Here is a 12933-nt window from a genome sequence, read left to right on the forward strand (position 1 = left end):
TCCATAAACTCAATCTAAAAAGAAGCATGACAACGCAACAAAAAACATAAGTTCTTCTGTAAAAAATAGTTATAGACTAGAAGAAAAAAGTTAAAGCTTTGGAATAGACAAATCAAAGTCATGACCGTATCTTATAGAAATTTTATGTAAGGACCTGAAGCAAGCAGTTGATGCCCTCATCATCTCTGGCCTCTACTACTGCAACCTCCTGCTCTCTGGCCTCCCTTCCAACACTCTTACACCCCTCCAATCTATCCAAAACTCTGCCGCACGATTAATCCACCTCTCCCCCCGCTGTTCCCCGGCCTCTCCCCTCTGCCAATCCCTTCACTGGAGCTCCAGTTCAAAACCCTATCCATGACATACAAATCCATCCAGAACCTGTCTACGACATCTGTGACCTAGTCTCCCAGTACCTACCTGCACGCAACTTCCTATCCTCACAAGATCTCCTTCTCTACTCTCCTCTTATATACTCTCCACAATCACATACAAGATTTCTCCCGTGCCTCCCCCTTCCTCTGGATCACTCTACCCCAACATACCAGAGTGTAACCTACTGTGGAAAGGTTCAAAAGGAACCTGAAGACCAACTTCTTCCGATAAGCCTACAACCTACCTTAACCCTTAATCTGCTATAGCGCTGCATGACCATCTCCACACTCCATTACTGTATCCCTCACCCATCCACTGTAGACTGTGAGCCCTCGTGGGCAGGGTCCTCTCTCCTCCTGTAACAGTGTGTGTTTTGTATTGTTCATGAATATTGTTCTACTTATTGTTCTTTGATTGTATAAGTATGATACAATTGACCTAGTAGGACCTGTGTGTGGTCATACCCTGTGCTCACCACAGGTCTTGATAGAATTAGCATAAGTATGATACACTCGACCTAACAGTGGGAGGGGATAACTATGAATACCCCTCCCCCTCAGATATTACCTGATCCTCAGCTGCTGTCACTCAAGTAGCTGCCGATTTTATAAACTTTACTTTCTTGGATTTCAAAACCTAAATATCTGAGCTGACCACTAAAGGTATGTGTAGAATCAGCCTGATAGTGCAAGTATAGCACTGGCTTTAGGTTACAATACGAAAGTCCTGGTGATTTGTTCCCTTTAAATCACAGCCCTTTTTACACACTGCCCATGTAACATGCCAGTTGAATGTTTTAGTGAGGTCCTTAGAGTACCTCGCCAGAGTCTGTCAAGACAAGAATTAAACTTGACTATCTAGAGGAAGTCATAAAACGGTTTTTATATGTGAACCTTTGTAAGGATCACTAAAAGCACCCAGAATCGTGCCAGTGCACCAACTTTAGAGATGCGAAGTTGGAAGATGAATCCATGAAAAGTCTGCGCCCCCTTGAATACCCAATCCTTTTCTTTGTCACTAAGTCAAAAAGCCGAGGTCTCAATTTCCGCATGCACAGCTTCCGGTGTAATTTTCCTCAAGTCCATCACGTCTGTTGCAGGGAGATCAATGGCGTGTGCCCCTCCTCCCAGCATCGCACTACTGGTGCCACTGCCAGCTCCCTGTGAACTCAAGCCCCCGAAATAAGCTACATTTGGCCAATAAGACGGACCCCAATTGTAAAATAAAAAAATATTTTTTTCCTATTTCCCTTCTCTAAATTTGGGGTGTGTCTTTTGGTCCGGTGCAGCTTATAGTGTAAGGAATATGGCCCCTTTTATTTTTTTTTTTAACCAAAAATTCAACACATAGTTGCACAAGCAAGTAACTGAATAAAATATGTTACAGTTAGTGGTCACTACTCACCTGTGCAGTTATCTGTAGGAATCTCCTCTTTACACCGCTCATCACCCCTCACATATGTCTCTGTAGTATTAATATAGGCAAGACCTTCACCCTGAAATAAATACTGTAAAAGTCACAGACAAATGCAAAAGTCACCTGGTTTGATTTCAAAGAACACAAACGATCATAAATTTACATGACGACCAAAAATTACATGACAGCAGTAGCGATCACAAAGCTGAAGACCCACTGTATAAATACAGCCATAGAACTCCATAATTAGAAAATAAATAAGCTAGAACAGAGAAGCGCTGATAGGGTTTTACCAGATTAAACACACGGTTAGCAAATGGTAAATGCACTCACCGATTGAGGTTGTGAGAGGTCACAACCACCACAGATAGCATGAGATAATGGCAGCTGCTGCGGCCCCACGTGTTTCAGACTTCAAAGTGGAGAGGGAGAAGGGGTTAAACCCGCGCAATCCGCCAGTAATCCAGAAGGAGATGTTGATAAATTAAACAATCTTTTATTCCATGGGTCTACGCGTTTCAAGGTCTAAGATCTCTTCTTCAGGACCAGTAAATCAACACTCTTTTTTGATTTACTGGTCCTGAAGAAGAGGTCTTAGACCTTGAAACGCGTAGACCCATGGAATAAAAGATTGTTTAATTTATCAACATCTCCTTCTGGATTACTGGCGGATTGCGCGGGTTTAACCCCTTCTCCCTCTCCACTTTGAAGATAATTAGAAAATAGTGAGAAGATCTAGACATCTAATATTATAAGTCAACTTTAATTTTGTCATCTCCATCAACTATAAATCATACACTGAATGGGACACCTAATTACAGACACTCGTGTGGTACCACGTTGGACATTTTTTTGTCTATTTGGGCATGACAACTTTTTGCATTTGCCACAAATTACACTGAACAAAATATAAACACAACACTTCTGTTTTTGCTCCCATTTCACATGAGCTGTTGTCAAAGATCTAAGACTTTTTCTATGTACACACAAAGCCCTTTTCTCTCAAGTATTGTTTACAAATTTGTAAAAATCTGTGGTAGTGAGCGCTTCTCCTGAGATAATCCATCCACCTCACAGGTGTGGCATATCAAGATGCTGATTAGACAGCATGATTATTGCACAAGTGTCAAGAAGACTTTCGGACAGCGGGGAACCTGGGGTCATAAAATGACCCTCAATCTAGGCGACCCTATGCTATCCCTAATCTTAGGGATACTCCTGATGGTAGATGAGCCCGAGTCTCCATCTTGGCCCTGCTACTGACCAGTCCTGATCTGATTCCCTCTGCCCCCATAGAGAGATGGGACATGAGTGTGGTGAAAACCACAGATAAAGACAGACAAGGGAAAAACTAAAACTCTGTCACAAAGCACGCATATACAGAGGTAAAGACAATAAGAGATTCAGGAGGAAAAAGAAGAGAAAAAAGGAAGTACAAAACAACAGGTGTAAACTCCACAACCGGTCCAAGCAATAGGCACAACTTTCACCAGAGAGTCTGGAACACTATACCTCACAGACCAACATATAATAAACGATAGCTGGCATGGGTAGAAGGATTCACCAGCATAAATAGGAGGGGAGCAGATGTGATAGGTCTCCCCACAACATGTGATTATAGGAGCAAGCAGGCTAGCAGATATTAACTCTTGCTAGCATTTCTAGCATTCCTATGATCACCACACACCAGGTCCTCTCCTGAGTCTCCCTGTAGTGAAGAAATATTCTTTTTGACATGTTACTTGTAGCATCAGTGTTGCATTCAGTTGCAGAATGCATGAATGACTGTGCACCCATTGATCTTCAGAGTGATTTCTGATGAACTCCTCTGATTCCTTTCACTGATGAATCGCTTATGTCTACAGGATTTACTTTTGCTGGTGGTTTTCCCTCAATGACAATAATCTCATCACATTTTCAACATCACTGCAAGTAAAAAGGTTTAAAGTCACCTAGATCTTGTGATTGTTCTATTCTATTGTGAATTCACTCTGCAAGTGACCTAAAGAAAACTACTCCACATTCAGATGTTTCTAATTAATTGTCGGTTCAGAGAATAATATTGGTGGCTAAAACAAGACTGAACAGAAGGCTGTCTACACATCATAGAAGAGATTTCATAACACCTTCTCTCCATTTACCTGATCATCCTGAGGAACATTGGGATTTTCTTGTTTACAGTCCTGTGGAAGAAGACGAGGACATCTCTCTGGTGTTGTCCTCTCACTGGATAGAACTGTAGGAAACACACACAGGGGCTGAATTCAATCTTTATATACAGATAATTATTAGCCGTGTGTATTTAGTCCTGTCTATTACCTGTTGATGTGAGGGGCTGGGGAACCTCCATCATGACCTCCTTGTACAGATCTTTGTGTCCTTCTAAATACTCCCACTCCTCCATGGAGAAATAGATGGTGACGTCCTGACACCTTATAGGAACCTGACACATACAATGATACCGTCATCCCCTGATCCCTTCATAGCGTTACTGTATAATATCCCAGCATTCCCAGCAGTGTCACCTCTCCAGTCAGCAGCTCAATCATCTTGTAGGTGAGTTCTAGGATCTTCTGGTCATTGATGTCCTCATGTATCGGGGGGTGAGGTGGAGGCCCCGTGATTGGGCTCAGGGGTCTTCCCCATCCTTCAGACACAGGGTCCTGACAGCGCTCACTAGAGGTCTTCTTCACTACTGTGTAATCCTGGATATGGAGAGACACATTAATAAATCTCACTACAGACATTTCCAGAGTCCTCACCTCTCCAGTTCTGTTCATCTGTTATTCCCATAGATAAGAATGATGTAATGTGACGTCATCAGAATCTCTCACCTCTCCAGTAAGGCGGAAGAGGATCTCTAAGGTGAGGTGTAATATCCTCTCCGCCATCTTGTCCCTGTCCCTATCCATCCTTGATGGGTCAAATCAGGAAAATTCTCTTATATAGAAGGTCTGAGAAGATCCGATATTTTAGGTACCTGACTGGGGATAAGATGAAAACATCATAAAGAATCCCATGTAGAAAAAAAATAGGATAGGCGATTAAGGATTACCGCGTTGATGTAAAGGATAAGAGGTTTCACACTCCTGGTAGTTTTGAGTAGCATTTATTATGTATTTCTGGCTCGAACCAAGCCCTTTTTCAAATCAAACTACAGATAGGGTTATCTATTTGTAGATAGCTCATGATCTGTAGTTTGATTTGAAAAAGGGTAACTAGTTAGCAATGGAGTGGTATTGTTATGCATCTGGATTTGAACCCTTCAGTCTGTGCACTGTGGTCGTCTGTCGGCTTCTCTGTCTGCGGAACCACAGGAGATACAGCCTTGTTTGGGTGATTAGCTTCTGTTATCCTTGCTTTAGTTCTATTAGGGTGTATTAATTTAAAAAACACCAAAAAGGAGCCAAGACAAATGATATGTGCACACACAGAATGTGGTGAGCCTTCCTCATAAAGATGGCTGCAGCCAAGGTGCAAGATGCTGATGTCACAGCCACTCAACCTCCACACTAGAGGGGAGGGGCGGCTGCTTAGCATAAGACATGCACACTAATAAGGCTTGCACTGGGAGCCCATCATATGAGTGAAATGCACAGTGTCTGAACTGTAACCAATAAATACCGCCAGAAACCCAGGTCACAGTGTCTGAATTAAGGCCTATAAATGACGCACAACATTGCGTCATTTATAGGCCTTAATTCAGACACTGTGCGTCTCGTGTATCCATGCGAGATGCACCTATATAGTGCTATTTTGCCCACCTGACCTGGGTTTCTGGCGTCATTTATAGGTTACAGTTCAGACACTGCATTTCACTCATTATATGATGGGCTCCCAGTGCAAGCCTTATTAGTGTGCATGTCTTATGCTAAGCAGCCGCCCCTCCCCCCTAGTGTGGAGGTTGAGTGGCTGTGACATCAGCATCTTGCACCTCGGCTGCAGCCATCTTTATGAGGAAGGCTCACCACATTCTGTGTGTGCACATATCATTTGTCTTGGCTCCTTTTTGGTGATTTTTTGATATAGTTCTTTGTGGTTTTTCTAACTAATTCGGTGTATTAATTTACTCATTTGTCTGGCCAATCACTTTTCGGGTGATTCTTTAAATATTTCCCTGTCGCTATTTCCTCTTGGTGATATTCTCATTTGGATGTCCAGCCATGCTGCCATTTGTTTATGCCAGTCAGTGGAAGACCAGCTAGGGATCATCTCTCTGCTGTTTATGTTCGTTGCGCTGCACCTACCTTCTATTTGTTTCTAGAAAGTGGGCAGCATATTCTTTAAGGAGAATATACCTTATCTTGTATTTTGTTGTTTGTTTTACTCATTCTGGAATCACTATCTATCTCAGCACGCCTTTCCTTATTTAGGTGAATTGCATTCTGTTTTGCCCTGCAGTTCTTTAGGAGGAACGTGAAGTGCTCAACGGTTGATCAAGCAGAATAGGTCCAAGCTGCCATTGTTTAGTCTGTTGTTAGCCTATCCCAACACACGCAGGAACCATTAGGGATTACGGAAGCAGGATCTCTAGTCTGTACAAGAACTGGCAGGGTTAGTTGCAGTTTTTAGTGTTGCTTATCTCCCATGTGAGTTGCTACACAACCATTAAAGGTTTCTATCAGACACCCCCATTACTAACTCAGTAATCCAAATCAGAAATGACACACAGAAGAAAAAATAGTTTATTAAAGACTCAATACGATCACAGATTCTCCAATATATTATCAAATCTGTTCCCACAAAGTTCCGTTGTAGTCCCTGCTCCCCAAACCCCAAATGCAGCTCTGGCGACTGTGACTAGCAAGAAAGTAGAGCTACTAACAGGCAACGGATAGTGGGGACAACTCTCATCAGAGGCACTGGCTCAACGAGACGCAGCGACGCTGTTGAGTTGTTGTCACTACACGACGTTTGTGATAGTTGTACTTTACTGTTATACACAGTTGCCGAAGCTGCAATCGGGGATCGAGGACTATGATGGAACTTCGTGGGAACATTTTTGATAATAAATTGGTGAGCGGGAGATAACATGGGGGAATCTTTATTCAAATTAACTATTTTTTCCTCGTGTTTTGTTTTTCTTTTGGATTACAGGGTTAGTACTTGGGGGGGGGTCTGATAGACACCTCTCCATTACTAACCCCAGGGCTTGCGTCAGTTATTATTAAAACAAATTCTAGCTTCAGGAATAATATAGCTTATTCTATTACACTGTACATCCTGCAAATAACTGTCACTCACAAATCAATGCAACATCAAAGGAAAAGAACAAGGTTATGTCTCGTAAAAAGCACATAAAACAAAACCATCTATAGATTATTGATAATGAATGTCATTAATGCCCCCTGCGCCCAGTAATGGGGAATCTCCACATACCTCCTCCTGCAGAGCCGCGCACTGGATATATGGCTGCTCTGTGCTTACAGGACCTGTGATGATGTCACATGGAGGGGAGGAGTCAGGGGTCACATGATCAGCTCCTCAGTGTGTGCAGGACTCTGCTGTGCTGGTTGTCATGGGGCTGGATGAGGGGAAGTTTATGTGTGGGGTCAGGAGGGATTTACAGTGTGGAATATGTAGCAGAGCTGTGTGTGTACAACGTGTGCAGAGTGAAGGCATGTGTAGAGCGGAGCTGCGTGTTTGTAAGATATGTGTGGAGCGGAGCCATGTGTGTACGACGTGTGCAGAGCGAAGATGTGTATGGAGTGGAGCTGCGTGTTTGTACGACGTGTGTGGAGCAGAGCCGTGTGTTTGTACGACGTGTGTGGAGCGGAGCCGTGTTTGTACAACGTGTGTGGAGCGGAGCTGCGTGTTTGTAAGATATGTGTGGAGCGGAGCCATGTGTGTACGACGTGTGCAGAGCGAAGATGTGTATGGAGTGGAGCTGCGTGTTTGTACGACGTGTGTGGAGCAGAGCCGTGTGTTTGTACGACGTGTGTGGAGCGGAGCCGTGTTTGTACAACGTGTGTGGAGCGGAGCTGCGTGTTTGTAAGATATGTGTGGAGCGGAGCCATGTGTGTACAACGTGTGCAGTGCGAAGATGTGTATGGAGTGGAGCTGCGTGTTTATACGACGTGTGTGGAGCAGAGCCGTGTGTTTGTACGATGCGTGTGGACGTGTGTGGAGCGGAGCCGTGTGTTTGTACGACGTGTGTGGAGCAGAGCCGTGTGTTTGTACGATGCGTGTGGACGTGTGTGGAGCGGAGCCGTGTGTTTGTACGACGTGTGTGGAGCAGAGCCGTGTGTTTGTACGATGCGTGTGGACGTGTGTGGAGCGGAGCCGTGTTTGTACAACGTGTGTGGAGCGGAGCTGCGTGTTTGTAAGATATGTGTGGAGCGGAGCCATGTGTGTACGACGTGTGCAGTGCGAAGATGTGTATGGAGTGGAGCTGCGTGTTTATACGACGTGTGTGGAGCGGAGCCGTGTGTTTGTACGACGTGTGTGGAGCAGAGCCGTGTGTTTGTACGATGTGTGTGGACGTGTGTGGAGCAGAGCCGTGTGTTTGTACGATGTGTGTGGAGCGGAGCCGTGTGTTTGTACGACGTGTGTGGAGCGGAGCCGTGTTTGTACGACGTGTGTGGAGCCGTGTGTTTGTACAACGTGTGTGGAGCGGAGCCGTGTTTGTACGACGTGTGTGGAGCCGTGTGTTTGTACAACGTGTGTGGAGCGGAGCTGCATGTTTGTGCGACGTGTGTGAAGCGGAGCCAGGTGTGTACGACGTGTGCAGAGCGAAGTTGTGTGGGGAGCGGAGCTGCCTGTTTGTATGACACGTGTGGAGTGGAGCCGTAGGTTTGTATGGCGTGTGTGGAGTGGAGCCGTGTGTTTATACAACGTGTGTGGAGCGGAGATGCATGTTTGTACGACGTGTGTGGAGCGGAGCCAGGTGTGTACGACATGTGCAAAAGTGGAGTTGTGTGTGTGTGTACGATGTGTTCTGAGGGGAGCCTGTGTCTATGACTTGTGCGGCGCGGTGCCATGTGTGTACGGTGTGGAGGTCCGTTTATACAGAGCGGAGCCGCATGTGTACAACGTGTGCGGAGCAGTGTTTGGGCAATATGTGCAGAGCCATATATTTGACGTGAGGAGTAGAGATGGTGGTCCGGAGAGCAAGGCCCCACATGTGCAATGAAGGGCTTCATTTGTTCAATGGGTATGGAGGGGAGCCGCATGTGTGCGATATGGATGCAGCAGAGCCATTTATGTAAAGAGCTATATCTTATCTGGCAATGATTATTCTGGATAATAGATTATATTATCCATGGTCTCCTGGTGAAAGATCGATGGAGGAGCTATAAGAGTGCATAAAACATGCCTAATGAAGACACTTTGCTGTTTGCAGTATATGATTCCATGCAGCCTGAATGGAAAACATCTGAATATACTAACAGCACACACTCAGAGGAATCTGTGTCATGTGTCGCAGCACAAAGCAAATGGGACACTTTTATAAGCATCCTGAATAGGACCTTTGCACAATATTATACCCTTGTGAGAGAAGCCATTTTGTATTGTATAGAAACCGTCTTGTCTTATAACTGAATGATGTCATAGGGTTCAGATAACACTGATGGGCGGGACATTTTCACATATCTGCACACATCCCTGCAGCTCTTATTGGTGTATGGTTATTTCTTTGTGTGAGGTACTATATAAGCTGGTCACATGATGCAATAAAGAAGAAACTCTCAGTACGCTATAGATGGTGTGTGCTGTATTGATTTCTACAAGCGCTTGTAAAACAAATCTTAATAATTTGGCGTTCCAAGGGCATAGAAGCGGAGTATTTCGCTCACACCCTATGGGAATAAACAAGTTAGAAATAGCAGGAAATCACTATGGCTAAATAGAGCTGTAAGTGGCGCAATAAATAACAAAAAAATGTTTAGGGCATTAAGGGAAGGAAGTAGTGGGGACGAGGCATTAATAAATTAAAGAGAAAAAATAATTGTATAAGGGTACTTTCACACTTGCGTTGTTTTCCTTCAGTTGTAATCCGCTGTTTCCCATAGCCTTGTATGGACGACGGATTGCGAGTGAAGTACCTGCGTTGCTTCCGCTGGGCGACGCTGCGTTGCTTCCGCCGGGCGGAAGGAATGCAGCATGTAACGTTTTTTGAGCAGCGCAATCCGTAGGATTTCGCAGCGCATGCTCTCTATGGCTCCCTGCACTCGTAACCAGGGCACACATCAAGTTACTAAGCAATGAGCTTTGCCTAGTTACTCAATATTTACCCTGGCTACGGGTGCAAGGAGCCAGCGCTAAGCGGTGTACGCTGGTAACCAAGGTAAATATCGGGTAACCAAGCAAAGTGCTTTGCTTAGTTACCCGATATTTAACCTGGCTACGTGTGCAGGGAGCCCGACACTTCCCCGCTCGGCTCCGCCCCCTCTCGCAGTCCGCATGTACACACACACACACACCTGTCCCCAGCCATGCAGTCCCCGCGGCACTGACGTCCTCAGCGCCATGGCCCCGCTCTGCTCCACCCACCCCGCACTCCGCCCCCCCCACATTCTCGGCGGCCGAACGATCAGCTGATCACCCGGCGGCCGGCTGCTGTGAGCGATCAGCTGATCACCCAGCGGCCGGCTGCTGTGAGCGATCAGCTGATCACCCGGCGACCGGCTGCTGTGAGCGATCAGCTTATCACCTGGCGACCGGCTGCTGTGAGCGATCAGCTGATCACCCAGCGACCGGCTGCTGTGAGCAATCAGCTGATCGTTCACAATAGTCTGCCGCCGGTAAAACTGTAAAGAAGAATAAAAAAAAAAAGATTTTGTTGTTTTGTACGATCCGTTGCGCCACTAAATGCAACACATCCGTTGCATCCGTCACACAACGCAATGCAACGGATGCCATCCAACGCAAGTGTGAAACTAGCCTAAGAAGCAAGTCAAAGCAGTAAAGACAGAGACAGAAAGAATCATTGCCTGAGAAAGTAAAATTAATCTAAAAAATATTCTTCAATGCCATAAACAGAAAGAAACTCCAACATCATAGTGTTGCTTCCTTCAAAAATATTCTGTGAGAAATGGTGGAAGAGCATGAGCGAAAAGTAAATCTACAAAATGCCTTTTTCTCTACAGTATACAAGAAAATCCCATGACAGATGGTATAATCAGAGATACCAGAAATTCTACTGTATATTAAAATTCACCTGCTTCACCCAGCAGGAAGTACACGTCACCTCAAAAATATTCAAAAAGGGGACAAAATCTGGAAATTATTGACCGGTAAGTTTAACTTCTACTTGTTAAAATCCGTGAAGGTTTTCTAAAAGATGCTATCCTTGAGTATTTCAATAAGAATAGCCTCATGACCCAAAATAAACATTGGTTTATGAGTGATCGATGCTGTCAAACTGATCAGATCAGTTTCTTTGAAGAAATAATGCTGTGGATGTTGCTTACCTGAAATTTTTAACAGCGTTTCATACAGTTCCACAAAAAAAGTTAGTACAGAATATGAAAGTAGTAATATGTGTAACCGAGTTAACAACTGACTCAGTGATAGAAACTGTTATTGGAATGTTAGACTCGTATTAATAGCTGAATATTAGAAGCAATTTTAATTATTTCTACTCGTTAGTCTGTATTTACTGATGTATGAAGAGGAGGAGAGTAAGCTATACCCTCAGAATGTGTTTATCCATGCTTCTCCTGTCTGAACAATACTGCAAGAGATGAAAAATTTATTAAAGGGCAAACAATGTACTTTCTAAAGGCCGCTTTACACGCTGCGACATCGCTCAAGCGATCTCGTTGGGGTCACGGAATTTGTGACGCACATCCGGTCGCTTTAGCGATGTCTTTGCGTGTGACACCTATGAGCGATTTTGAATCGTCGCAAAAACGGTCAAAATCGCTCATCAGTGACATGCCCCCCTATTCTCGATTATCGCTGCTGCTCGGTGCACAAAGTAGTTAATTTCTCCTGCGGCAGCACACAATGCTATGTGTGACACCGCAGGAACGAGGAACCTCACCTTACCTGCGGCCGCCCGCAATGAAGAAGGAAGGAGGTGGGCGGGATGTTACGTCCCGTTCATCTCCGCCCCTCCGCTTCTATTGGGCGGTGGTTCGGTGATGCTGCTGTGACGTCGCTGTGATGCTGAACGAACCGCCCCCTTAGGATCGGTTTGCCGGTCACAGCGACGTCGCAGAGCAGGTATGTGTGTGTGACGCTGCCGTAGCGATAATGTTCGCTACGTCAGCGATCACACGATATTGCATGTACGAATAGAGCGGGTGCTTTCGCGCTCGACACTAGCGATGTCGTAGCGTGTAAAGCGGCCTTTACTTAGATTATAGTTATAAGTTCCTTATCTGGTGGGCTGGAAATTAAAAGATGTTTCGAAGATAAGATGGTACATGATTTTTGCAGCTGTTTTCTTTGAATGTATTGCTATAAAAAAACAACAACAGATTTAATCTCAAAAAGTCAGACACTCTTGTATTTTGCACCTGGAAAGTGTTTTTGAGTTTTCTCCTCATGTACGAAAATTAATTCTTCAATGAGAGCAGATGTCTTTGGCTTCCTTGATTGATAAATAAGAAATTCTCCTGTCAGAAACAGAGGGCGATTATTAATGGAACACATTCAGATTTGGTCACAAGTAAAGAGAACCTGTTAGCAAGATTTTGTAAAGTAAAGACATGGCTGTAATAGGGTTTGTAATTTTACAGCCCTTCCATTAGATATTCATAACAACAACATAGTTTTGCATCTATACAAGTCCCTAGTGCGACCACATTTAGAATACTGCACAATTTTGGGCTCCAGTGTATAAGAAGGACATAACTAAACAACAGTGTTTGAAGAGAAGAGCAATCAAGGTTGTTTAGGGACTGGGTGAACTGCAATACCAAGAGAAGTTATCAAACTTTGGTTTATTCAGTTTTGAAAAAGATTTTGGGATGATCTTATTAAAATGTACAAATATATGATGGGACAGTGCAGAGATCTTTCTAATGATCTTTTTACATGTAGGCCTGCAATGTTGACAAGGGTGCTACTCTACGTCTAGAGGAAAAAGGTTTAATTGGTGATTCTTTACTGTAAGAGTAGGGAGATTATTGAACTCTCTGCCACATGATGTTGTAATTTACAAAAGTACAAGGAGAGCCTGACCGCTCTTCT

The 12933-nt window shown here is 44.4% G+C and overlaps 1 protein-coding gene across 1 annotated transcript in view; it reads right to left on the reverse strand.

Annotated features, from left to right (window-relative positions):
• LOC142312829 (uncharacterized) overlaps positions 1–4230 on the reverse strand; it is a 177211-nt gene extending 172981 nt beyond the window's left edge. The window contains 3 exon segments of the mRNA XM_075351815.1: positions 1780–1882; positions 3933–4027; positions 4111–4230. Of these exon segments, the coding sequence (XP_075207930.1) occupies positions 1780–1882; positions 3933–4027; positions 4111–4195 (283 nt within the window). The 5' untranslated portion in view covers positions 4196–4230.
• Positions 4231–12933: the final 8703 nt, after the last annotated feature.

This window comes from Anomaloglossus baeobatrachus, chromosome 5 (genome assembly GCF_048569485.1).
Source record: "Anomaloglossus baeobatrachus isolate aAnoBae1 chromosome 5, aAnoBae1.hap1, whole genome shotgun sequence".
Taxonomy (NCBI): Eukaryota; Metazoa; Chordata; class Amphibia; order Anura; family Aromobatidae; genus Anomaloglossus; species Anomaloglossus baeobatrachus.